A 27,919-nucleotide genomic window follows, 5' to 3' on the forward strand; every position below is an offset into this window, starting at 1 on the left:
AACCACAAGCAATAATTCATAGAGTGTATTTGGGACAGTTTCCTAGAACAATATGTTGTGGATCCAACCAGGGATCAGGCTATTCTGGATCTGGTAATGTGTAATGAGGCAGGTTTAATAAATGATCTCAGAGTAAAAGATACCCTAGGAAACAGTGACCATAACATTGAGTTTGAGAGTGAGGAATTTGGGTCAGAAACAACTGTGCTAAACTTAAATAAGGGTAATTACGAAGGAATGAGGGCAGAGTTGGCTGGAATGGACTGGGAAAGGAGTTTAGCAGAAAAGATGGTTGATGAGCAATGGCAGACGTTTAAGAAAATAGTTCCAGACTCACAACAAAGATATATCCCAGTGAGGAAGAAGGATTCTAGGAAGGAGATAAACCAACCATGGTTAACCAAGAACATGAAGGATAATATCAAATTGAAAGAAAAAAACATACAATGTGGCAAAGATTAGTGGTAAGCCAGAGGATTGGGAAAGTTTTAAAAACCAACAAAAGATGACCAAAAAATATTAAGAGGTCAAAAATAAACTTTAAGGGTAAACTAGCAAGTAAATTAAAAACGGACAGTAAGAGCTTCTTTAAATATATAGAAAGGAAGAGAGAGGCAAAAGTGAACATAGGCCCCTTAGAGAATGAGGCTGGGGAAATAATAATGGGAACCAGGAAATGACAGAGGTTGACACTAAAAGCATTTCAAAAATACTAAATAAACAAAGGGCAAAATGTTGGGGAGGAAATAAATACAATAACTATCACTAGAGAAAAAGTACTAGAGAAACTAATGGGGCTAAAGGCTGATAAGTCCCCTGGACCTGATGGGCTGCATCCTAGGATATTAAAGGAAGTAGCTACAGAGATAGTGGATGCACTGGTAGTAATCTTCCAAGAATCCTTAGATTCTGGAAATATCCCAGAGGATTGGAAAACTGTCAATTTTATTCAAAAAGGGAGGGAGACAAAACAAAAAACAGGAAACTTTAGGCCAGTTAGCCTAACATCCATCATTGGAAAAATGTTAGAGTCTATTATAAAGGATGTAATAGCAGAGCATTTAGAAATGCATAATGTAATCAGGCAGAATCAGCATGGCTTCATGAAGGGGAAGTCATGCTTGGCAAATTTATTAGAATTCTTTGAGGAGATAACAAGCAGCATAGATAAAGGGGAATCAGTAGATGTAATAGATTTGGATTTCCAGGAGGCGTCCGATAAGGTACCACAGATAAGGCTGCTTAATAAGATAAGAGCCCATGGTGTTGGGGGTAGTATATTAGCATGGATAGAGGGTTGGCTAGAAGACAGAGAGTTGGGATAAGGAGGCATTTTCAGGATGGCAATCTGTAACTAGTGGAGTGCCACAGGGGTCAGTGCTGGGACCACAATTATTTACAATATATATTAATGACATGGATGAGGGAAGTGAATGTACTATTGCCAAGTTTGCAGATGACACAAAAATAAGTGGGAAGGCAAGTGGTGAGGATGACACAGAGTCTACAGGGGGATATAAACAGGTTAAGTGAGCCAAAAACTTGGCAGATGGAATATAATGTGGGAAAATGTGAGGTTGTGCACTTTGGCAGGAAGATGAGAGGAGCTGAATATTATTTAAATGGAGAAAGACTGCAGAAAGCAGCAACACAGACAGATTTGGGGGTCCTCATGCATGAATCCCAAAAAGCTAACATACAAGTTCAGCAGGTAATAGGAAAGGCAAATGGGATGTTGGCCTTTATTTCAAAGGGAATGGAGTATAAAAATAGGGAAATCTTGCTAAAACTATACAAGGCACTAGTTAGGCCACACCTAGAATACTGTGTACAGTTTTGGTCCTCTTATCTAAGGAAAGTTATACAGGCATTGGAAGCAGTCCAGAGAAGGTTCACTAGGTTGATCCCGGGTATGGAGGGATTTTCTTATGAGGAGAGGTTGAGTAGGTTGGGCCTGTACTCATTGGAGTTTAGAAGAATGAGAGCGACCTTATTGAAACATATAAGATTCTTAGGGGGCTTGACAGGGTGGTTGATGAGAGGTTGTTTCCCCTTGTGGGAGGGTGTAGGACCAGAGGGCATAATCTCAGAGTGAGGGGTCCCCCATTTAAGACAGAGATGAGGAGGAATTTCTGCTCTCAGAATGCAGTGAATCTGTGGAATCCTTTACCACAGAGGGCTATAGAGGCTGGGTCGTTAAGTATATTCAAGGCTGAGATAGACAGATTTTTAATTAGTAAGGGAATCAAGGGTTATGGGGAAAAGGCAGGAAAGTGAGGTTGAGGATTATCGGATCAGACATGACCTCATGCAAAATGGCCTACTTCTGCTCCTATGTCTTATGGTCTTACAATCTTATAGTCCATGTGGTGTAGGTACACCCACAGTGCTGTTAGGGAGGGAGTTCCAGGATTTTGACCCAGTGACAGTGAAGGAACGGCCGATATATTTCCAAGTCAGGATGGTGAGTGGCTTGGAGGGGAACTTCCAGGTGGTGGTGTTCCCCTGTGTCTGCTGCCCTTGTCCTTCTAGATGGTCGTGGGTTTGGAAGGTGCTGCCTAAGGAGCCTTGGAAAATTTCTGCAGTGCACCTTGTAGATGGTACACACGCTGCTGAAAATGTCACATCTGATCCAGAGTGGGATCCTTACAATGTCACCATAGCCAAAGTGATTGAGAATGAATTCGATGAACTCTTTGCCTCGGATGTTGAAGACAATGCATTTGACGGGTTTTCAACATTTTCATTGTTTTTAAAGGTACCTTTGTACAATGAATTCATTCAATAAACTGTGCCACGTTAATTTAATATGAATTACCTGTGTTATGTTTTTTTTCTCACATTTCAAAATGGTGACCATCCACACCCACATTGGCAGCTCGTTCACATTTTATACTCAGTGTATAAGTCAGCCCCAGTTTTGGAATGTTTTTTTGGAGGGTTCAAAGGTCGACTTACATGCTGGCATCTACGATAACAATCCTCACCAAATTTATGCACGGAAGTCATGCTCAATAGAATTGGTAGAACTGAGTGGAAAAGTGGATTGCCGTGAACACACACTCACATTTCTCCTCAATGTTTGAAATTATTGTGTTTAAAATTAGCAAAGTGTTTTGATTAGAGTAAATAAGGAGGAATTGTTCCCACTGGCAAAAGTATTGATGTCCAGGGGACAAAGTTGTAAGATAATTGGGACCAGGGACTGAGGGCAGACAAGGAAGTTTATTTTGATAAACACAGCGAGTTGTTGTGATCTGGAACGCGCTGCCGGAAAGGGCGGAGGAAGCAGATTCAATCGGAACTTCCAAAAGGGAATTGGATAAATACATGAAGGGGAAATTTTGCAGGGCTGTGGGGAAAGAGCAGGGAGATTGGGACTAGTTGGATAGTCCTTTCAAAGAGCCGGCACAGGCAAGATGGGCCAAATAGCCTCCTTCTATGTTGTATGGCTCTATGTTTAGTGTCCATATTTCACGTTGAATAAACATGTGTTGTAAAAGTGAACATGTCTGCAATCCAAAACAGAGTACACTTGCCAGCCAATTTCAACGCGAAATAAGCCAGTCATTCTCACCACTGGCTGGTGTACTGAGTGCAGGGTGATGCCAACAGACAAGATGTACTTGCAACAGCTTCAAATGCATTTCTATTCTTAGATTATGTGATTTTTTTTTTAACAAATAAAAGCTTGGACAGGTAATCAGTCACTTTTTTTTTTATAAATGGCTTTTCTCTTTCTGCCAGTTAGTCAGTCACCTGAAGTCAGAGTCTCACCCGGGCTTGTCAAATTGTCACACAACAGCCAAGAGACTGAAATGTATTCTACGTGATTCCAACGAACTCTTGCACATCAGTTGACATACAATCATTCAGAGCAACACACAACCTCAAGTCATCTTAAAATAAATGCTTTTGGGCAAAGTGTTGGCCAGTCGGGAACGTGCTAGCTTTGCAAAATAATTACTCAAACCTTCTTAACAGCAACTTGCATCATTAAGTGCTTTTAATGTAGCACCATGATAGGAGAGGCTGAGGATGGGGTGTCTAGTTTGGCTTCATTCAAAAGTCTCTTGAGATACCGAGTGGAGAAATGAGGTGCCTCTCACGGCAGATCTTAATGGGCAGGTTGATGTGATGCGTTCCATAGTATTGGACTCGTGGCCATAATCGCACTGTGTGTCCTTCCTGATCTTCCTTCCCCCTATGGAGCAGGTGGCTGCACTGTCCATGGTCTGTGCCCATTCCGTTCAGCACCGTCCACTGTCTTCGAAATGAGGTTGAAGCCGGGACCCACTGCTGTTGTGTCAGTGAAGAGGTGATGGGTTTTTATTGATGCATCCCATGGTCCTGTCTATCTGGCTAGTAGGTTGATAGAACCTGTGTGAATATTAGCTGCTGATTCTCAGGGGAGCTGACATGATTTTAACCCCTTTGCGGGTGGGTTTTTTAAGTCGTTGCGAATGGGGAGGTCAGTGTAGCTCATCATTTTTTCCATCTCATGGAACACGATGGCATCACAGCAAATGGCAGGTGGGACAATGTTGGAGACAGGGAGCCTCTCAGTTGGTGTGGAGTTAAGTGTCCTTGACACAGGTCTCATGGTGATGATTAGTTGTATGGCCACAATCTTTGTGTGGGCCACAACAGAGCGGTATTCTGCAGTGGAGCTGACCAGGGCCACTTTTGAGGTGTTAAAGATTCGGGCTCTGCTCCCTAATTTCCGGTGGGGTTGCTTTTCCATTTCTGGCCGGTGTTTTAGAGAGAAGGTCAATAGTCCAGAGCCTGTTCCTGGTATTTTGGGTGGGGGTCATGAATAAGCCACCTTCTGGAGGAAGAAACATTAAGTTCTGGAGCTGTTATTGTTCAGATGGAACGTCAACACAACTATTCTGTCCGGATTGGGGCAGAGGTACCAGGTGGATTCCACTAGGCTCAGGTTGCTGGTGAGCACTCTATTTACTTCCTCTAGCATTGACGCCTCCATTAGCAATGCTTTGTGACCAGTATAGACAAACCTCAGGGATTTGGTGTCATATAGATGTATAAAAGGCCAATGTTCAGACCATTGGAGCCTTCCTGTTCAGCTGGTCTTGTCACTAAGGCAAATACAGAAGCTACGGTCGTTCATTGGGGTGTTGCTGAGCCTGAGAGTTTAGCTGCATTGGATGATTGTTGCAATCTTCAGTGACAGACCTTCGTGCTGGCGATTTTGTTCACCAATGACGGGTGTATGAAAGCAGCTCCAGTCACCAGCCGCTTCTGGAACCTGCCTCAATGTTGATACTGAATGCAGGAACTGGTCAGAGCAACCTCTCCCTTCTCTGGCGCCTGCTTCACTTTTTGGGAATATGGCATTCAAGATTAGCTTTATCCAGTTAAGGGTGAGCTGTTTGACCATGTTATAGATCATTGACAGAAGGGCAGTGGGATGGTAACTTATGCGATTGTGGACTGCATTTCATGGCTTTAGCGTGACTTGGAATGGCGCCTGATTTCCGGGGTTATCCCAGTCTCAAAGATGATGGAGACGAGTTTGGTAACTCACATCCATCCCTTTGCCCCTGGTTCTCGAGGAATTGTGGGTAGGTGCCATTGAGCCTAGTGAGATTCCCAGACTTGGTGGCTGTCAGCATCTGTGTCCACCTCTGTGTCCACCTCTGTATCCACCTCTGCAGTGGTGAAGACAGCTGAAAAGGCTTTTTGCAGAAAGAGTTTAAGCAGATTTTTAATTTGTTTTTGGAGATCGTCATTGCCTTTGAGTTGCTTGGGGGTCAGGCAGCAATAACATTGACACTGATCTTTGGCTCCTCATGTTGAGGCACTGCCAAGTTCCAGGATTCTGATGAAAGTTCATCGACCTGAAACATTAACTCTGTTTCTCTCTCCACAGAGGCTGCCAGATTGGCTGGGTATTTCCAGCACTTTTTTTATTTCAAAGTTTCAGGATTTTAAATCGTGGCTTCTCACCATTGCTCTAACCTGCCATTGTTAGGGGATCCATGAATGCTATTGATGTAACTGGGTCCTGAGTGACATTAAACTCTGCCGGCAATCTCTCAATCCCCCGGGACCAGTGTGGAAAGTAGTCTTTCCTGTAGCCGGATGGGATATTGCTGGCAGCCCCCTCGTTCAGCAGTTGAGTAAAGCAGTCATGGTTGTTTGGTGAGGGTGATACTCCCTGGATTGTGCTGTTGACAACGTAGTGAAGGTGGGGCCGTGAAGCCTGGTGGAAGTTCCATCTTGGTTTCGGGACTGAGGGGACTATCAGCATCTCCATCCCTGCATAAAAATGCTGGGTTGCTGTTGTAGTGGAGAAGGTTCTGAAGAATCTTGATGAAGCAGAGGTCTCTGGGGAGTGTTCCTTCCGACAGCAGAAAGGTGTCTAATAGTTTGGCATTGTAGGTGACATGGGTATCAGAAATCAGTGCCCAGTCTTCGAATTGCTTGTTACTTGGTCAATTTTCTGGAATCCCCACATGTAGTGGTAACTTTTGAAATTGTCGGTAGAGATGATTGGGTGGTTGACAGTTGGTAGGGTGATGGTGGCCATATGTCCATTAGCAGATTATAAACATTCCTGTTGGTCAGGTTATCCATCCTGATTGCAATGAACAGCGATCTTTCTGTCAGTGGGGTCTCTTCAGCTTCAATCAGCCCAGGTGTCTGTGGCTGAACTGTATTTTGCCATTTAAACATAGAAAAACATACCAAGGCATTTCACTGGAGCGCTATCAGGTATAATCTGACATCCAGCCACCTAAAGAGTTATTAGGGACAGGCGACCAAAGGCTTGGTCAAGGAGCAAAAGGAAAGGGAAAGGTGGAGAGGTTTAGGGAGGGAATTCCAGAGCTTAGGGCCCAGGCTGCTGGAGACTCCATCTCCCATGGTGCAGAAATAGAAGTGAAAGAGACTAAACTGTCTGTGCTAATATTCCTATGCAGAGAATGTTGGCAAAATTGAAGTAAGGACCAGGCAATTTCCAACATTGGATGGGGTTTTCTGGCCCTGTCCTGGTGGGGCCCACCACAGGAGGCTCAACAGCCCAGGCAGCCTTACGTCCTTTGGCTATTGGCAGGACCGGACGACCCTGGTGGTGGGAGGGGCTGGGAAATCCTGCCCTTTGTGTCTTCCGGTCACATTAACAAGCATTTACTAAGTGTCTTTTAATGTGATAAAAACATTCCTGGCAACTCACTGGAGCCTAAATTTGGACAAAATTTGACACCGACTCACGTGAAGAAAAATTCAGACGAGTGACCAAATGTAAGTTTTCGAGGAAGCCTCTTAAAAGGAGAGAGAGAGACAGACAGAGGGATTTTAAAAGAGTGAATTCTGGTGAAAGGAGCGATCTAGGGCAAATGGAGAGTCGCAATACACGCCACCCTCTTTTCGATAAATCATGAGCATGTGTGACACCAGATTACCCCATTAATATTGATAAAAGTCTTTTAGATAATGATGTAACCACCAGGCTTAGATTAGTCTGAAACTGCAGAAGCCATCTGCTTTATAATTAAATCATTTCAGCACAGTCGTTTACTCAACTTTTCACAGTCAGTGGAACGTCCGACAGATTAACTTTAACCAGTCGAGCGCGACAGAAAAAAGAATATCAAAAAGATTCAAGTGCAGCCTGTTAATTGATGTTTTGCCACTGGCATCCAAACTGAAAACTCCAGGCAGAATCACACACAGCAAAACATCTGTCTATGAATTGACAAAGAGTCACTGTGTTAAGGCTCTGTGGAGATGGCTGGTTTGGCCATTAAAATTCAGGGCCATCCCTTGACTGATATTTACAGCTACAACTGTACAGTGAGAATGGCCAGATTCTATATCTGGAGAAGTATGTGCCACGTTAGTCAGTCGTTGTCAGCTACTCCTAATGCATGCTCTTAATTTTTATTATACTTCCAGACCACAGCCCTCTGAACTTCAATCTTACAACAGCTTATACCCACCTCACTCAATCACTATTCACACCCCCTATACTTTGGGGATTTCTGTCAAACTGGTTTCCTCACCTCAAAATGCCTCTTAAAACACCAACTGCCATGGCAATGACAACATTGTGCATTTATATAGCGCCTTTAACATAGTAAAACATCCCAAGGTGCTTCACAGGAGCAATTAGCAAAGAAAACTTGACACATGTGGGAATATTTGGAGGGGCGGCCAAACGCTTGGGCAATGGGGTAGGTTTTAAGGAGCCTCTTAAAGGAGGAGAGGGAGGTGGAGAGGTTTAAGGAGGGAATCCCAGAGCTCAGAGCCCACGTAGCTGAAGGCATGACCGCCAATGGTGGAGCGATGAAACTTGGGGGATGAGCAAGGGATCAGAATTGGTGGAGGGCAAACATTGCAGAGGGTTGTGTGCTGGGACAGATCACATAAATCGGGAGCGATTTGAAAACAAGAATGAGAATTTAAAAGATGAAGCATTGCTGGTACAGGAGTCGATGGGTGAGTGGGGCTTTTCGTGAGGTAGGAAACTTGGGTAGTAGAGTTTTTAATGAATTTTATACTCTCCTTTTAATCAACTTCTCCTCCACAATCTTTCCCATCTCCCGCTCTACGTCCCCCATTCCCATCTCGACACCCTCCCTGAGGGAAGCAAGACTGGTTTTATTAATGATATTGTAACCAACTCTTAACCACAAGCTTTTCTGTAATATGTAGCATTACACTATGGACAGTTCACTGTGTTCATTGGCTGCTCAACTCTGGCTTTCCCAAACTCGACAGCTGAGGGTTAATCCCAAATCTAACGCTTGCCTGTGAGTGTGCGTGTCTATGTGTGAGTCTGTGTGTGAGCATGTGTGAGTGTGCGTGAGTATGTGTGAGTCTGTGTGAGTCTGCATCTGTTTGTGTGTGTATGAGTGCAAGTGTGAGTGAGTGAGTATGAATGCATGCCTGTGTTTGTATGAGTGTAAGGGTGTGTATGAATGTGTGCACGAATGTGAGTGTATGTGTGTGAGTATGTGTGTGTTAGAGTGCGTGTATGTGTGTGTGTGTGTGTGAGTGAAAGTGTGTGTTTTTAACTGTACTGGCAGTTACTACAGCTGCCAAGTGATTGTAACACAAACATATCCAGCTCTTCAAAGTCATTTTTAAGAAAGAGCAAAGGCCATTAGATACAAACAAGCCCAGGTGTTTTTCCAAGGACTGACCTCTATATAATACAAGCACTTGTCTCGTCCACCCAGTTATCCTGCTGTCTGCTTTAGGAGGTCCTCTCATTTCCCAAGAATAAAAAGGTTGCCTTGTCCCCTCTGTATTCCCAATTTCCTGATTTTTAAACAGGTGTCCCTCGAGATCTGAACTCAGAACGGGTCAGTTTCCCAGGGATCAAGTTTCTCAAGTTCCCTTACATCTCATATCGAACGTTTCAGTAAAATAAAAGCAAAATACTGCGGATGCTGGAAATCTGAAAATATCAGTGTTCCTTTCCAGGACGCCTCTACTCCACAAGAAACAAACACCATTTTAAAGAACAGGGATATCAGTCTCTACTTAACTAAAGAGGAGGAGGTTATTCAGTCCCTCAGTTCAATTATCTTTATTCCATTTTTGTTGGTTCCATAACTCTTAATGCCCTGAGCCAATAAAAGTGTCAACCTCAGTTTTGAAATGTTCAACTGACCCCCTAGCCTTAGCAGCTTATTGACGGTGAGAGATTTCCAGGTTTCCATTCCCCTTTGTATGAAGAATTGCCTCTTAACATCACCCCTGAACAGCTTGGCTCTCATTTTAACATCCTGCCCCTTTCTTTTGGAAAGCCTTCACCCCCCCCCACCCACCCTGCACACCCAACACCCCACCCCACCGACAAACCACCCACCTCACCCCCACCAGAGGAAATAGTTTCTCTCTGCCCTATAAGATCCTTTAATCATCTTAAACACCTCAATTAGATCACCCCTTCACCGTCTAAACACAAGGGAATACAAGCCTAGTCCATACCACCTACCATTACAATTTAGTCCCAGTATCATTCTGATAAATCTCTCTACACATTCTCCAGGCCATGCCCTTCCTATTAAGTGCTATCTAGAACAGAACATTCTAATCTAAATAGGGTTTCATCAGAGTTTTACAGAGTTTTAGTCTGAGTTTCACTCCATTCCATAAGAGTCAATATTCCAACAGCCTTTTTGAATTATCTTTGTATCTGTCTTTGACACCTGTGATGTCTGTGCATGTAACCCCAAATCTCCCTGATAATTCACACCCCCCAGGTCCTCACCCTTCACAAAACACTCTCACCCCATGTGCCTTAGCTCCAAAGTGGATGGCCTCACACTTCCTTACATTAAACTCTATTTGCCTCCCTTCCACCTGTTCATTTAAATCAATAACATCCTATAGTCCCAAACGCTTCTACTATTCAGTAAAATTAAAACTTTGAAGCGACAGTGACGGCTGTAACCAGGGGCTCAGCGTAAGAGGCTTTAACCGGAATAGTTGCAAGTGAGCCAAGCCTCCTGCTCCTGAAACATCTCCCAACCCCAAAAGCTCCTTTTCTTCAATGAAAGAAAATAAACTGAGAAAAGTTTCCTTTAAAAATGGCGACTCCTGGAGCCTCTGGAAGAGTTGGTTAAATGAGGGGGCGAGAGGAGGAGGGGGGGTAGAGTTTAAAATCCCCTTTGTTTACCACATGGTTGGGAATTAAAGGGGGGGGTCAAAATGCGAGCAGTGAATCACTATCACCCCCACCCCCTCCACACACACACACACACACACACCCACCCCCCCACACACACACCCCCACCCCACACACACACACATACCCTCCACACACACACACACCCCACCCCACCCCCTACACACACACACACACACACACCCCACACACACACACACCCCCACCCCACACACACACACACACCCCACACACCCCCCCCCACACACACACACACACACATACCCTCCAATTCCACAAAGCAATCTAATCTAATCCCACAAGTTGCACATTTAGAGACAACCATCATCACAGAGAAAGGAATGACTATTATTAGCCTGAGGAGGTAGGAGAAGTTATAATGCGCTGTTGTTTCTCTCTCTCTGTCCCTCTGACACAGTCTGAACTGCCCCCTCATTCCACACCCACCCCCCACCCCCTTTAATGCCCCATCCGGGGGGGGGCATCAATTTCATCCCCTGCTACTGACCGACTCCCAGTTAATTTCAGAGTTTACAGTGGGGGGAGGGGGGGGGGGATTGGGAGCAATGAACTGTCCCCCAGTTGGCCCACGGCGCCACATCAAAAGCCCTAATCCCCTCCACATTTAAAGCAGAGTGTACATGGCCAGGCTCCATCCACACAGCGTTTCCACTAAAAAACAAGAGCGATTAGCAGGAGGCTTCTCAGCACCAGGCAAAACCCTGCCTGCTCCACACACACACACACATGTGGAAAAGGGGGGGTTAAACCAGGTACCAGTGACCATTGGGGAGAGAGGCAGGGGGTGTGGGGGGGGTGTGGATGTAGCAAAGACACTTGTGAGAATGTAGCAGAAAGTCTGTATTGTTACAAAGCTGCAACACTCTGTCCTTCTGTGAAAGAATGCGAGACCTCCCCCGCTCCCTCCACACACACACACACACACACAGATATTAAACATCTTTGCTTTGAAGGGATTATCTTCCTACCGAATACTGAATCCTGCAGGTCTGTTTTCCGTCCCATCCTTCCCGGCTGGTGAATGAATTCACTCACAGTCTCTCTCTCTGTCTGTCTCTGTCCCTCTGCACGGGGCTGTGAGGAATATTGAAAGGGGGTTTCAGTGTTTATGTCTCAAGCCCTCTCTGCTCACGGCCTGCCTCCTCACCCAGCGAGCTGATCCTCAACGTCAGAGCATCTTTTTTCCAAGTGCAAAGCGTCATCTAGTGTATGAGAGAGAGAGGGAGAGAGGGAGAGACGAGGAGACCATGTGAGGCTGAACAGATAGGAGGGGAGAGAGGGAGAGAGACTGAAGGAGCCCAGGGTCTGGGGGTTGGGGACAGGGAGCGGAAAGGAGATTGTAATCCAGTGAAAATATTATTGTAAGGACTCGACCATGTTATGGCTGGCTCATTAAGGGAAAAAAAGAGGAAAGACATTCACTGTTATACCAAGCAATTTGCATTTCTATAGCGCCTTTCACGACTCCAGGGCATTCCCAAAGCGCTTCACATCCAATTGAGCACTTTTTTGAAGTGTAGGGGCTTTTGTAATGTAGGGGACGCAGGGGCTAATTTGTAAACAGCATGTTCCCACCTGATAAATGCCCAGATAACCAGATTTTACTAACTTTGGTTGAGGGACACCGATGGACTCTTGCTCTTCTTCGCAATAGTGCCATAGGATCAGTTACATCCACCTGAGAGAGCAGCAGACAGGGCTTGGTTTAACATCTCTTGCAAAAGAGGGCACCTCCGACAGTGCAGCACTCCCTTCACTGTCTCTGGGTGAAAACCCTGGAACTCCCTCCCTAACAGCACTGTGGGTGCACCTACACCACATGGACTGCAGCGGTTCTAGAAGGCAGCTCACCCCCACCCTCTCAAGGGGCAATTAAGGATGGGCAATAAATGCTGGCCCAGCCAGCAACGCTCACACCCCATAAAAGAATCTTTAAAAACACCCCTGAGTAATGTATTGCGGCCGCGCTGTCCCCCAAGAAAGTATTCTACATATTCACATTGTAGCAAATAGTTTTTAAATGACAGGTCAGCTCAGCTGTGTGGATTGTAGATTCTATGGTTTGTGGGAAATCATGGTCATATCATGTGTCCTAGATGAACACATCTGCAGGAAGTGTCATCGGCAGCAGAGGCTTGAGCTCCAGGTTACAGGACTCAAGCGGTGGCTGGAGTTACTGTTGTTCACCCGCAAAGCAGAGAACTACATGGATAGCATATTTAGGGAGGTGGTCACACTGCAGGTTAGGAGCGTACAGGCAGAGGGAATGGGTGACCTCCAGGCAGTGTATCTGAGTCTATCTTGCTTGCTGTTGAAGGGTCATGAGGACTCGAAACGTCAACTGTGCTCCTCTCCACCGATGCTGCCAGACCTGCTGAGTTTTTCCAGGTATTTTTGTTTCTGTTTTTGTTTTGGATCTCCAGCATCCGCAGTTGTTTGCTTTTATCTTGCTTGCTAATCAGTTTCCCAGTTTGGATAATGGTGAGGGCGATGATTCCTCACGGTAGTGCAGCCAGAGCCAAGTCCGTGGCATGATGAGCGGCTCAGCTGCACAGGAGGGGAGAAAGAGGAGCGAGAGAGCAATAGTGATAGGGGATTCAATAGTCGGGGGACCAGACAGGCATTTCGGTGGCATTAAACATGACCCCAGGATGGTGTGTTGCCTCCCTGGTGCCAGGGCCAAGGATGTCACAAAGCGGCTGCGGAACATCCTTCTAGAGGAGAGAGTGAACAGCCAGAGGTTGTGGTCCACATTGGGACCAACGACATAGGCAGGGAGAGGATTAAGGTCCTGAAAGTAGATTTTAGGGGGTTAGGAAGGAAATTAAAAAGCAGGACCTCAAGAGAAGTTACCTCCGGATTTCTCCAAGTGCCGTGTGTTCGTGGTCATAGGAGGACTGATCGATTGAACATGTGGCTGGAGAATTGGTGTAGGAGGGAGGGCATCAGATTTCTGAGGCATTGGGGCCAGTTCTGAGGCAGGTGGGACCTGTACAAGCTGGATGGTCGACACCTGAACGGGGCCGGGACTAATATCCTCGCAGGGAGATTGGCGAGTGTTGTTGGGGAGGGTTTAAACTCGATTGTCAATGTGGGGGGGAGGAGGGGATGGTTTTGTGGGAACCTGAGGGGCAGCTCAAATTGGAAGGAAGTAAAGCTGGTAGAAAATTGGCAAGTAAAATTAGAAGGGAGGCGAAAGGAAGGTGAGCATCAACTAGGCTTAGAATGTGGAATAATATCAAAGAGACAAAGCTAAGGGCACTTTACCTGAATCTATGCAGCATTCGCGACAAGGTAGATGAGTTAAAGGCACAAGTAGAGGTAAATGGGGTTTATCTAATATGGAAACATGGCTACAGGGTGACCAAGGCTGGGAACTGAATATTCAAGGATATTCGACGTTTAGGAAGGGAAAGGAGGTGGATTTGTGCTGATAATAAGGGATAGGAACACAGTGCATTAGTAAGGGAGGATCTCAGATCAGAAGAACACTAGGTGGAATCTGTTTGGGTGGAGTGAAGAAACAGTAAAGGGCAGCAGACATTGGTTGGAGTAGTTTATTGGCCACCAAACCATGGTGTTAATGTGGGGCACGGTGTTAATCAGGAGATGGGAGAAGCATGTAGCATGGACAATACAGTAATCATGGGTAACTTCAATCTGCATATAGACTGGGTAACCTAATAAGCACTAATGCTGTGGAAGACGAGTTTCTGGAATGTGTTAGGGATGGTTTTCTAGAGCGGTATGTTGAAGAACTGACTAGAGAACAGGCTATTTTAGATCTAGTATTATGCAGTGAGAAAGGGTTAATTAACAATCTTGTTGTAAAAGAATCTCTAGGGATGAGTGACCATAATATGATAGAATTTTACATTATGTTTGAAAGTGAGGTAGTTCAATCTGAAGCCACGATGTTAAATTTGAACAAAGGAAGTTATGAAGGTATGAGGGGCAAATAGGCTGAGGTGGATTGGTATCAAAAGGTATGATCAGCAATGGATAGTCTTTAAAGAATTATTACATGGGTAATAATGATCTGATCTGGCATAGTCAACATGGATTTATGAATTGGGAAATCATGTTTGACGAACCTGTTGGAGAGTTTTGAGGATGTTTCTAACAGAATTGATAGAGGGGAGCTGGTGGACGTAATGTGCCTGGGTTTTCAGAAGGCTTTTGATAAAGTCCCCCACAGGAGGTTGGTTAGCAAAGTTAAACCACATGGGACAGGAGCAAATATACTGGCATGGATCAAAGATTGGTTAACAGGCGGAATAGAGAGAGTAGGAATAAACAGGGGTCATTCAGGGGTCATTGTCAGGCTGTGACTGGTGGAGTATCGCAAGGATCAGTGGGATGTGGGAGCCAAATGTAATAAATCCAAGTTCATGGATAACACAAAGCTCGGTGGGAATGTGTGTGGTGAGGAAGATGCAAAGCGGCTTCAAGACAATTTGGATAGGCTTAGGGGGCGGAATTTTCCCCAATTTGCTCTAAGCGCTGTAGCGGGCGAGTAAAGTGACATTTTCATGCCGTATCGTCCCAAAGCCGCCTCGTTATTTATGTACTCCTGGGAAACACACCGTTTCCATGGCAACCGGGCTCTCATTCGCCCGCCCGCCATCGACTCGCTGCTGCGTCACACTGGGCGCCATGTTTAAATTCCAGCCACAAGCGCACATCTCAGTACTCCCAGCTCACCACTGCTGCACGGAAGACATGGCCCTTAAACTGAAGAAGACTTGAGCCCCCAGGGTCAGCGACGCATCTCTCGAGCGACTTGTGGAGGCCTCGTCAGGATGTCCTCTAACCCTGGCCTGGCTGCAGGATGGGCAGCAACAGCACTAATCCGGCTTGGGAGGTGGTGGCAGCGGTGGTCAGCGCCAACGCCCTGCACAAGAGGACAGCCAGCCAGTACCGCAAGAGGATGAATGATCTGCTCCATTCCGCCAGGGTAAGTCACTATTCATCACTCTCAGCTCACACACTCACAAACCCATCACACATCCACAGGGCCCGCACACACAATCAGTTCAAGAATCATCACCATTCACTCTCTCACGCTCACCGTCATTGTCCTCATCCCATCCATGGGACCACTCAACACCCACACACGTCTGGCCCGGCAGGTATCCTGGTTACACCTTCTCATCTTTATCAGTGCAAGACAACCTGGCAAAGAACAAGAGAGAGAGAGGTCTCAGACCGGTGGTGGGATGCCCAAAATCAAGGCTCTCACGGACTTTGAAAGCAGAGTCATCCAACTGGCCGGCGATGACCGGGAGCGGTCCTGTGCTGATGGTGAGGTCGGCGCTGCTCTACCAAGTAAGGACTCAGCAGTGCAACATCCATCAGACAACCAGGCTGTGAGTGCTGTGTCCTCTCTCACAGGACGCAGCATCAGATGCTTCTAAAGTTTCATGGCTGCGTCTCTATGATATGACCCTGATCACGGAGTGCAGGCAAGCTGCCCTCAGCCAGACAGGAGTCAGACATTCTCAGAGGCTATGTGATGATTTATGGAGTGTCCTCACTGCATGTTGTCATCATCCTCCTGCGATCGAGCGACTGTTAAGGCCTCCACTGCATCTCCATGACAGGAGCATTCTCACAGGGAGTATTCATGCTGCCATAAGCCAGACTGGAGTCAAACGTTCACAACTGCAATGTGAGGATCTACAGGGACACCTCACTGCATCCCCCACAAATCTGGCAGCTATGAGGGCCTCCCGAGTGTGCCTGCCTCGTCTGGCCAGTGTGAGAGCCTCATCCTCGTCATCGTCACCTCCTCAGCTTCAATCCCATCAGTGTCCTCCTCAACAGAGGGGATGCGCAGCTCTCCCATCTCCTCCTCAGCCAGCTTCTCTCCCCATTGCAGCGCCAGGTTGTAAAGGGTGTAGCAGATGACGATGATGTGTGACACCCTCTGTGGACTGTATTGCAGGGCTCCACCAGACTGGTCCAGGCACCGGAACCTCATCTTCAGCATCCCGATGGTCTGCTCCACCAAGTTGTGAGCTGCAGCATGAGCCTCATTATAGCGTCGCTCTGCTGCAGTCTGAGGACACCGCACGGGTGTCATCAGCCACGGCCTCTGTGGGTAGCCCTTGTCCCCAAGCAGCCAACCCTGCAGCCTCTGTGGACCCTGGAAGACTGCAGGGACCTGCGAGTGACTCAGGATGTAGGCGTCGTGCACACTCCCTGGAAACCGTGCACAGACCTGCAGGATGTGTTTGTGGAGGTCGCACACCAGCTGCACGTTCAGTGAGTGGAAGCCCTTGCGGTTGATGAAGTCACTGAGTGTAGCGATGGAGACCTGAGCACCACATGAGTGCAGTCAATCGCACCCTGCACCTGTGGGAAACCCGAGATCAGGGCGAATCCTATGGCCCTTGTATCCTGGCTGTCCCGGTCCCGGGCGAAATGCACAAAGTTGTTGCCACAGAGAAGATGCATCTGTGACCTCGTGGATGTATTTGTGGGTGGTGGATTGTGAAATCCCACAGAGGTCGCCTGTGGAGCCCTGAACGGAGCCACTGGTATAGAAATTGAGCATCGCTGTCACTTTCACAGCCACTGGCAATGGATGCCCTCCATGTCCCCTTGGCACCAAGTCCTGCAGTAAGTGGCAGATGTGAGCCACCAGATCCCTAAACATGTGGAGTCTTCGGTGACACTGGTTCTCAGTCATCTGCAGGAATGACAGGCAGTGTTTATAGACCCTGGGTGTCGCTAGGCACTGACCAGCCACGGCTCACTGTCACTCCTGGGCAGTGTGTGCAGAAGCCCCAACCACCCCTTCTTCCTGAGGTTGTTGCTCTTGCCTTTGCACAGCAAGGAGCCTCAGTCACTCCCTCCTCCGTCATCTTCACGCTCTGTAGGCCATCAGGCAGACAGCTCAGTCACCAGGATCCATGACCCTGATGTACTCCTCCTGCTGGGGTAAAGAGAGGTTTAGCATGGGTGCACTAAGAACCTGTCCTGTGTGACGGCCCCTTAACATTTCCCGGAGAGAGCTGATCCCCACTTGGATGGCCAGAGATGAGTGCGCTGCCCGGCTGCCCTGTTAGCTTGAACCATGGGGGAGACTGGTCCAAACCAGGATGCTGAGATTGCAAGAGGCTGTGAGCATCTCCAGCAGTGACTGCTCCATGGCCAACTATAGCGAGGAGATTGTACAGGAGATCGTGTGCAGTCCAACTGCTCTGCAGTCCACTAAAGTGCTTGGGAATTTGCACACTGTGCCGGGGGAGGGGTGAAAAGCTCTGAGAACTTGGTGACTCTTTGATGCCTCTGCGTTGTTTGTGTGGGCAGATAAGCTAGGAACCCGACCTCAATCGTATCAATGTGGCTGCGCCTGAACTGTCTCAGTTGCAGATGAATTACCACTTTCTGCAGGTTTCCAGAGTGTGTGGCCATTTCCCTCACCCACCCTAACGCCCCCACCAAGAATGCTCGCACACTATATTCAATGGCAGGGCTGCACTTGCCCCCTCGCTCCCCCTCACCCTCAAAAGTCACCTCAAAGGCAGGGAGGCACTTAACCCCAACCCCCAGCGTCCCTAAAGCCTGCAAAGCAACAGGCGACCCTGGCAATCTCTGCAGAACGTTGCTGTGCACTCACCTCCCCTTCACCCAAAGCGCAGGCTGCCAAGTGCACATCGCAGGGTAGATGCAAGTCAGGTGTTTCCCCTGGTGGGGAGTCTAGAACCAGGAGATACAATCTCAAAATAAGGGGGAAGCCACTTAGGAACGAGATGAGGAGAAATGTTTTTACTCGAGGGTTGTGAATCTTTGGAACTCTCTACCCCAGAGGGCCATGGAAGCTCAGTCATTGAGTGTGTTTAAAGCAGAGATTGACAGATTTCTAAATCCCAATGACATAAAGGGATATGGGGATAGTGTGGGGAAAAGGCATTGAAGTGGATGATCAGCCATGATGGTATTGAATGGTGGAGCAGGCTCGATGGGCTGAATGGCCTACTCCTGCTCCTTATGTGTCTATGTTCCTATCTTGTGTATGGATATAAAATATCTCGTAGCCATTATTTCAAAGAGGAGAAGGGGAGTTCTCCCTGGTGTCCCACCAATATTTATCCCTCAATCAACACCACTAATGAAAAATAATAACCTGGTCATTGTCACATTGCTGTTTGTGGGATCTTGCTGTGCTCAAATTGGCTGCTGCGTTTCCTACATTACAACAATGACTACACTTCAAAAAGTATTTAATTGTTTGTAATGCACTTTGGGATTTTTGGAATCTGCAAATGCAAAAATATCTTTCCTGGCAGGAGGGTCAGTAATCGAACGACAGAGATTGATGAGAATCGGTAAGAGAACCAGAGGGGGAGATGAGGATTTCTTTTAGACAGCCAGTTGTTATGATCTGGAATGTGTTGCCTGACAGGGCGGTGGAAGCAGATTCAATAATAACTTTCAAAATTGGATAACTCTAGAATAGGAAGAAAGATATTTGCAGCGCTAAGCGAGGGAAGGACAGGGGGAGTGGGACTAATTAGAGAGCTCTGTCAGAGCCAGCACAAACACAATGGGCCAATGACTTCTTTCTGTGCTCTGTGAATCTGTGGTAAAAGAGTATAATTGTCACACTGGGTTTGACTTGATATTCTGCTTATTCTATTCCTTTCATCATCCTCTAGGGAAGCTGTTGTAAACCCGAAGCCCTGGGTTCAAATCCTACTTCAGGACTTGATGGCCTAGGAAGGGTGCACCCATAACGTGGCCAAACAGGTTGATTTTCAGCCTGTAAATCCTTCCAACACATGCCAGCGGCAGGTGGTAAGGGTGGGAGAGATTCCTGGTCAGTGATGTGATGGAGAGAATGTTGGAGCTGCTACTGTCACAATCCATAGCTCCAGACTGCAACATGCATGTAAGAGTTAGGGGAGGTAATGGTGCAGCGGTGTTGTCGCTAGGCTAGTGATCTAGAGACCCAGGGTAATGCTTTGGGGACCTGGGTTTGAATCCCAACACAGCAGATGGTGGAATTTGAATTCAATAAAAATCTGGAAGTAAAAGTCTAATGATGACCATGAAGCCATTGTTGATTGTTGTAAAACCCCATCTGGTTCACTAATGTCCCTTTAAGGAAGGAAATCTGTCACCCTTACCTGGTCTGACCTACACGTGACTCCAGACCCACAGCAATGTGGTTGACTCTAAATGGCCTAGTAAGCTACTGAGTTGTCAAGGAGCAATTAGGGATGGGCAATAAATGCTGGCCCAGCCAGCGAAGCCCACATCCCATAAATGAGTGAAAAAAAAGTCACAGTAACCCGGGCTCTGTGAGTGAACTGTAACACACCAGCATCTTTCTCCTTTAAGTGTCAATTTCTTATGACCAATTATTCAGGAAGAGAGCCATCCTGTAGAAATGGGTGAATGTGTTAGGGTAAAATACCCAGTCCCACCAGAAAAGACACCCTGGCAGGAGGACAAAACAGAAACAATTTGGCTTTAGTTTAGGAAACCATCTCACGGAGATGCAGAGGTGTAAGAAAACCAATGGGCCAAAGAGAGAGCAATCAGAACGCCTTCTGAACATCCCAGAATAATTCACAGTGAGGAAATTGATTGTGAGATACAGTCATTTGCCTGTGGGGAAACAAAGCAACCAGTCGCTGCACAGGAACATCCACTATACTGCATGAAAAGAGCAACCAGTTCACTTTATATCTGATCGTGTTGCTGGAGGGATGAATGTTGGCCTAGAAAGTGGGAATGCTCCCTGCCCTCCTTCCATATATCATTGTTACAGACCGGAGGGGGTTTAATTTAAACAGTTCTGATTTCTCCTTTCACTACCCTTCTGTAAACAGAAAGGTGCCTTTGATTTCCGATTTATAAGTGGTGGCATATTTTCCCCAATCCTTCAGTTTTGGAGTGATCCAATCCTCTTAATAATAACCCCACAGGAAACATGAGATAAGGTAAAATGAGAGGGTTGGTTTATTTTACACACACACAATGCGGGAAAGGGGTTTCACAATGTCTATCCCTTTTTGCACTCATACAATAAAAGAGGCATAAAGGGAAAGAAAGGGGTACAGGGCAAGACTACAATAAAAATAAGAGTAATGGTTTCACGTGAGTCCAGAGTCCAGAATCAAAAGTCCCATGGAGTATTCCTTCAGAGGTTAGCAGGCTGAAACTGTTACAGAGTGATCTGGCTTTCCAGAAGTGAGGACTTGCACAATGGGAGAAGACACATAGCGATTAATTAGTCTTGAAGGCACAGATACAGGAGTTCCAATGTTCCAGTAGTTCACAGTGTAGATGAGGGCCAGGCATTTCACCTGAACAGAGCTCTTTCTGCTGCTACCTGTTGGATGATAAAATGGTAGACTGCCTGGGTTCAGTTCTACACGGCAATATTACAGGTTCTAGCAGCTTGGGGGAGATCGTGTGACATACCTCCCACTTCTTCTCCTGGGCGTTGGACAAAGGATGCATTTTCCCAGGTCTGGAATCTTGAGGTGTTTAATGGGGAGTCAGGGTCCCTTTTGTCCTTTGCAGACATACTGTTTCCATTAACTGGAGCCCTGCCTTAGAAATGTAAAGGGGATTGTTGCATTTCTTTGGAATTTTATTGTCGGCAGTCACAGGGGCATTAGCGCCTCTTTAAAGGTAACAAGGTCTCTGCTGTTTTCTGAAGGTTAGAAATTCCTCTGGTGTTGGTCATGGCTAGTCAGGGTAAAGCATTGTCCATTTTCCAAATAAAAATAATAATCTTATAAAGTAGCCAGGGTCACGTAGATATATTTATATTTATATATTTTCCTTCCTGTCTTCTGACCTTCAACATTCACCCGAATGAGTTCAAGTTCACAACAACAACTTATATTTATATTGCCCTTTAATGCAATAAAACATTCAAAGACACTTCACAGGAACATTATAAAACAAAAAAGACAACAAGACACATAAGGCGATATTAGGTCAGGTGATCAAAAGCTTGGTGAAAAAGGTAAGTTTTTAGGAGTGCTTTAAAGGAGGAAACCAAGGTAGAGAGGAGGAGAGGGGGAGGGACATGATTCCAGAGCTTAGGGCCTGGGTGGGTGAAGGCGCGGCCACCAATGGTGGAATGATTAAAATCAGGGGTGCACAAGAGACCAAATTTCTAGGAGCACAGAGATCTCAGAGGGTTATGGGGCTGGAGGAAATTACAGAGATAGGGAGGAGGCAAGGTCATGGAGGGGTTTGAAACAAGGGTGAGAATTTTAAAATCAAAATGTTGCCTGACCGGGAGCCACTGTAGGTCAGCAAGCACAGGGGTGATAGGGAAATGGGATTTGTTCAGCTAAGATACGGGCAGCAGAATTTTTGATGACCTCAAGTTCACAGAATGTAGAATGTGGGAGACCAGCCAGGAATGTATTGGAATAGTCTTGCCTGGAGGTTTAGAGCAAGTTTGGCCTTAGTAGAACATAAGAAACATAAGAACTAGGAGCAGGAGTAGGCAATTCAGCCCCTCCAGCCTGCCCCACCATTCAATACGATCATGGCTGATCTCATTTCGGCCTCAACTCCAATTTCCCGTTCTCTCCCCATAACCTTTCAACCCGTTACTAATTAAAACTCTGTCTATCTCCTCCTTAAATTTATTCAGCGTCCCGGCATCCATTGCACTCTGAGGTAGTGAATTCCACAGATTCACGACCCTTTGAGAAAAGTAATTCCTCCTCATCTCTGATTTAAATCGACCACCCCTTAGCCTAAAACTATGGCCTCTCGTTCTAGAATGCCCCACAAGGGGAAACATCCTCTCCACGTCTACTTTGTCTATCCCCTTTAGCATCTTATATACCTCAATTAGATCTCTTCTCATCCTTCCAAACTCTAGTGAGTATAGGCCTAAACTGCTCAATCTCTCCTCATAAGACAAGCCCCACATCTCTGGAATCAATCTAGTGAACCTCCTCTGAACTGCCTCCAATGCAACTACATCCTTCCTCAAGTAAGGGAACCAAAACTGTGCACAGTACTCCAGGTGCAGTCTCACCAATGCCTTGTACAGTTGCAACAACACTTCCCTATTTTTATACTTTATTCCTTTAGCAATAAATGCCAAAATTCCATTTGCCTTTCTTATTACCTGCTGTACCTGCATACTAGTTTTCAGCGATTCATGTACGAGGACACCCAGATCCCTCTGCACTGAAGCATTCTGAAGTTTCTCTCCATTTAAATAATAAGTCGCCTTTTTATTCTTCTGACCAAAATGGATAACCTCACACTTATCCATGTTAAACTCCATCTGCCAAATTTTGGCCCGTTCACCTAACCTGTCCATATCCATTTGTAAATTTCTTATTTCTTCATTGCAACTTACTTTCCCACCTATTTTGGTGTCATCTGCAAATTTAGCTATAGTACCTTCTATCCCTGAATTCAAGTCATTAATATAGATTGTAAATAGTTGGGGTCCAAGGACCGAACCCTGTGGCATCCCACTAGTTACAGCTTGCCATCCAGAAAAAGACCCATTTATCCCGACTCTCTGCTTTCTGTTGGTCAGCCAATCCTCTATCCAAGCTAATACATTACCCCTAACTTCATGTGATCTTATCTTGTGTATTAATCTTTTGTGTGGCACCTTATCAAAGGCCTCCTGGAAGTCCAGATATACTACATCTACAGGACCCCCATTATCAACTTTGCTTGTCACATCTTCAAAGAACTCTAGCAAATTAGTCAAAAATGATTTACTCTTCATAAAACCATGCTGACTCTGATGGATTGCATTTTGACTTTCCAAATGCCCCATTACTACTTCCTTAATAATGGATTCCAACAACTTCCCAACAACAGACGTTAAACTAACTGGTCTATAGTTTCCTACTTTCTGCCTCCCCCACCTTTTTGAATAAGGGTGATATATATTAGCATTTTTGCAATCCACTGGAACCTTTCCAGAATCCAGGGAATTTTGGAATATTATAGCCAATGCATCCACTATCTCCGCTACCACTTCCTTTAAGACCCTGGGATGTAGGCCATCAAGTCCTGGGGACTTGTCACCCTTTAATCCCAATAGTTTGCTCAGTACTTTTTCTCTAGTGATGGTGAATGTTCTAAGTTCCTCTTTCTCTATACCCTCTGCACTACTTGTTACTATTGGGGTGGTACTAGTGTCTTCCACCATGAAAACTGAGGCAAAATATTGATTAAATATCTCTGCCATTTCTGCGTTCCCCAGTATTAACTCCCCAGTCTCGTCCTCCAAGGGACCAAATTCACTTTAGCTACTCTCTTTCCTTTTATATACTTGTAGAAGCTGTTGCTATCAGTTTTTACATTTTGCACTAGTTTCCTTTCATAATTTACTTTTGCTCTTTTTATTATTTTTAGTAACCCTTTGTTGATCTTTAAAAGTTTCCAAATCTTCCAGCCTGCCACTGACCTTTGCAATTTGGTATGCCTCAGTTTTTGCCTTTATGTTATCTTCAACTTCCTTGCTTAGCCATGGATGCTTTTTCCCCCTCTTACCACCTTTCTTCCTCATTGGGATATATTTTACTTAGGAGGAATTGAATATCTCCTTAAATATCTGCCACTGTTCATCAACTGTCCTACCTTGTAGCCTTCCTGCCCAGTCCACTTGGGCCAAATCTGCCCTCATGCCTATGTAGTTACCTTTGTTTAACTCCAGAACACTAGTGTGGGACTCAAGTTTCTCACTCCCAAACTGAACTTGAAATTCTAGCATGCTATGATCACTCTTCCCTGGAGGATCCTTTACTACGAGATCATTAATTAATCCCATCTCATTACACAAAACCAAATCCAGGATAGCTTTCTCGCTGGTTGGTTCCACAACATATTGCTCCAAGAAACAATCTCTAATACACTTTGAACTCTCCCTCGAGGCTACCCTTACCAGTTTGATTAGTCCAGTCTATATGCATATTAAAATCACCCATGATTATTGCCGTGCCTTTCTTACATGCTCCCAGTATTTCCTGGTTTATACTGTGTCCTACTGCTGAATTACTGTTTGGGGACCTATAGATTACTCCCACCAGGGACTTCTTTCCCTTGCTATTTCTTATTTCTACCCAAACTGACTCTACGTCTTGCTTTCCAGTGCCTATATCATTCCTCACTATAGCACTGATCCCTTCCTTTACTAACAAAGCTACACCCCCTCCTTTTCCTTCCTGCCTATCCTTCTGAAACACTGAGTACCCTGGGATATTCAACTCCCAAACCTGTTCTCTCTGTAACCACGTCTCAGTAATCGCCACCAAATCATACCTATTCATCCCTATTTGCGCTGTTAACTCATTAGTTTTATTCTGAATGCTACGCGCATTCAGACACAAAGACTTTAAGTTTGCCCTATTGTCAATTTTTCCCACTCTCATATGATTCTTTGGTTCACACACTCTGTCCCTTCCTTTCACTTTTTGGTAACAATCAGCCTTGTCACTAACCTGCACTCTTACCCTCTCCTTAAACTTTGATTTTTTAATATTTCCATATATACCCTCCCCCCCAACTATTTAGTTTAAAGCCCTATCTGCAACCCTAGTTATGCAATTCGCCAGGACACTGGTCCCAGCCTGATTCAAGTGGAACCCGTCCGAAGGGAATAGCTCCCTCTTTCCCCAGTACTGGTGCCAATGTCCCATGAATTCAAACCCATTTCTCCCACGCCAATCTTTGAGCCACGCATTTACCTCTTTAATCTTATTGACCCTGTGCCAATTAGCTTGTGGCTCAGGTAGTAATCCGGAGATTATAACCTTTTTGGTTCTGCTTTTTAATTTAACCCCTAGCTGCTCATATTCCCTCAGCAGAACCTCTTTCCTTCTTCTACCTGTATCGTTGGTACCTACGTGGACCACGACAACTGGATCTTTCCCCTCCAACTCCAAGTTCCTCTGCAGCCCAGATGAGATATTCTTAACCTGGCACCAGGTAGGCAACACAGCCTTCAGGACTCTCAATCCTAGCTACAGAGAACAGTATCTATTCCCCTAGCTATACTATGCCCGGTTACAACTACATTTCTCTTTTCTCCTCCCACTTGAATGGCTCCCTGTACCACAGTGCTATGGTCAGTTTGCTCATCCTCCCTACAGTCCCCGCTCTCGTCCACACAGGGAGCAAGAATCTCAAACATGTTGGATAAGGGCAAGGGCTGAGGCTTCTGCAGTGCTACTTCCTGGATCCCTCTACCTGCCTCACTCATAGTCGCATCCTCCTGTCCCTGGCCACTGGCCGAATTTAAGGTAGTTAGTCTAAGGGATGTGACTGTCTCCTGAAACACAGCGTCCAGGTAACTCTCCCCCTCCCTGATGTGTCGCAGTGTCCGAAGCTCAGACTCCAGCTCATCAACTCTGAGCTGGAGTTCCTCGAGCAACCAACATTTGCTACAGATGTGGTCACTAGGAACCACAATGGGGTCCACCAGCTCCCACATCATGCAGCTACAACACATCGCCTGGCCCTGTGTCTCTATTTTATTTAATTCGTTTTTCAATTTGTTTTTAAATTTCCTACTGATCTTTAGTTTATCAATCTGTAAAATATTTCTCCTATTTACCTTTAATCTGAAAGCAAGTTAGAATAGAGATTCAAAAAACACTTTTTAAAATCAACTGGAACTCACTCTCTCTGCTGAGTTGAAGCTGAAGTGTTAGGCCTCCGATCCTGGGCCCCAGTAGTCACCTTTAATCTGAAATCTACTGAGAATAGGTAGTTCAAACTAGCAGTTACTTACCAACCAATGAATTTACGGTTTTCCTGTGATGTCACTCTTTGTTTTTTTTCACTCGGTGACGGCGACTGTAGAGGACACTCTTCCCAGACTGCTTCACAGCAATGCTGACTGCAGAGGACACTCTTCCCAGACTGCTTCACGGAGACGGTGACTGCAGAGGACACTCTTCCCAGACTGCTTCACGGAGACGGTGACTGCAGAGGGCACTCTTCCCAGATTGCTTCACAGTGACGGTGACTGCAGAGGACGCTCTTCCCAGACTGCTTCACGGCAATGCTGACTGCAGAGGACACTCTTCCCAGACTGCTTCACGGCGACGGTGACTGCAGAGGACGCTCTTCCCAGGAAGGGAGGGATGTGGCAGAGGCAGCTGTTTGGATTGTCACAATCTTAATGATTGTTGCATCCCAGTTACTAGCTTGTATCGGAATGGCTGAGTTATTACCATAGACAGAGCAGATCAGCAGACAAAGGAACTCAGCAAGTACACTTGTGTGCCAACAACTCAAACCCTGTCTCTACATTACAGACTCTAACTATAGACTACTGACTACTGAGGTAGCCTGCGCTACTCTGCTATTGAATGCTAAGATCATGTGATCTTCCATTATAACATTCTTCTTAAAGGTATATTGTACATCAGATTACCAAATCCCTCGCCCTTCATTCAGAAATATGTTTTACAGTTACAATTACAATTTCTCAAAATATCAAATTATTTACACAGATAAGTAATTTACAAATTCAGTCTTTCTGGGGGTTTCCTTATGCGTGTAGAATGTCTCAGCTCTACAGCTTCAGATGTTTTGTCAGGGCCTTCCTTTCTGGAGTTGTCTGAACATCAGGTTCTTCAGTGGGCACCTGCAAATCTGTTTCCTCAACTCTGGCAAGTACGGCCGATCTTTCAGACACACCTGTACTCAGTTGAGTTCTTCCAACAGGAGATGTTGATGCAGTCGTGAACACTGGAGGAATCATTTCCTGGTACTTTGTTTCTTTCCTCCTGATCTATATGTCTCCATATGACTCAGTCTTCCACTATCATGTGGTAACAAAGAGATCCAGTAACTGCATTTATTTCGCCTGATAACCACTTGGGTCGTCTCCAAAATTCTTCACATATACCGTCTCTCCTGCGGTAAACTTCCTGTCACGACTATGCCCGTCATGTCGTTTTTTGACTTCCCTGACTCCTTTCCACCTTGCCCCTTAAATTTGGCATTATTAAGTTCAATCTCTTCCTGAGGCAGCATTTCATCAACAATTCCACAGGTGTGATACCTGTTGTTGTGTGAGGGGTGGTCCTATAATGGAAAAGAAAACGTGCTAACTTGGTTACTATGGAATCTCCAGTTAATTTCTTCATGCCGGTTTTGAATGTTTGAACCGTTCTCTCAGCCAGTCCGTTTGAAGGAGGGCAGTATGGTGAAGTTTTTACATGATTGATACCGTTGAGGCTGATAAACTGTTGGTGACTTCAC

The 27,919-nt window shown here is 45.8% G+C and overlaps 2 protein-coding genes across 10 annotated transcripts in view; both read right to left on the reverse strand.

The window, feature by feature from the left end:
• Nucleotides 1-11,832, reverse strand: part of slc44a5b (solute carrier family 44 member 5b) — a 412,477-nt gene extending 400,645 nt beyond the window's left edge. The window contains exon 1 of one of the 8 annotated variants that reach the window (XR_013579275.1): nt 11,653-11,828. Coding sequence is in view for 7 of the 8 variants with exons in the window: in XM_078560642.1 (XP_078416768.1) it covers nt 11,653-11,689 (37 nt within the window). In the remaining variant the exon portion in view is untranslated. Of the gene's footprint in view, nt 1-11,652 lie in introns of all 8 variants that reach the window. The other 7 variants (XM_078560642.1, XM_078560646.1, XM_078560644.1 and 4 more) reach the window with 7 other exon arrangements.
• cryz (crystallin, zeta (quinone reductase)) overlaps nt 1-27,919 on the reverse strand; it is a 1,066,321-nt gene that overhangs the window by 655,816 nt on the left and 382,586 nt on the right. The window lies entirely within an intron of this gene.

This window comes from Cetorhinus maximus, chromosome 17 (assembly GCF_964194155.1).
Source record: "Cetorhinus maximus chromosome 17, sCetMax3.hap1.1, whole genome shotgun sequence".
In the NCBI taxonomy this organism is placed as follows: domain Eukaryota; kingdom Metazoa; phylum Chordata; class Chondrichthyes; order Lamniformes; family Cetorhinidae; genus Cetorhinus; species Cetorhinus maximus.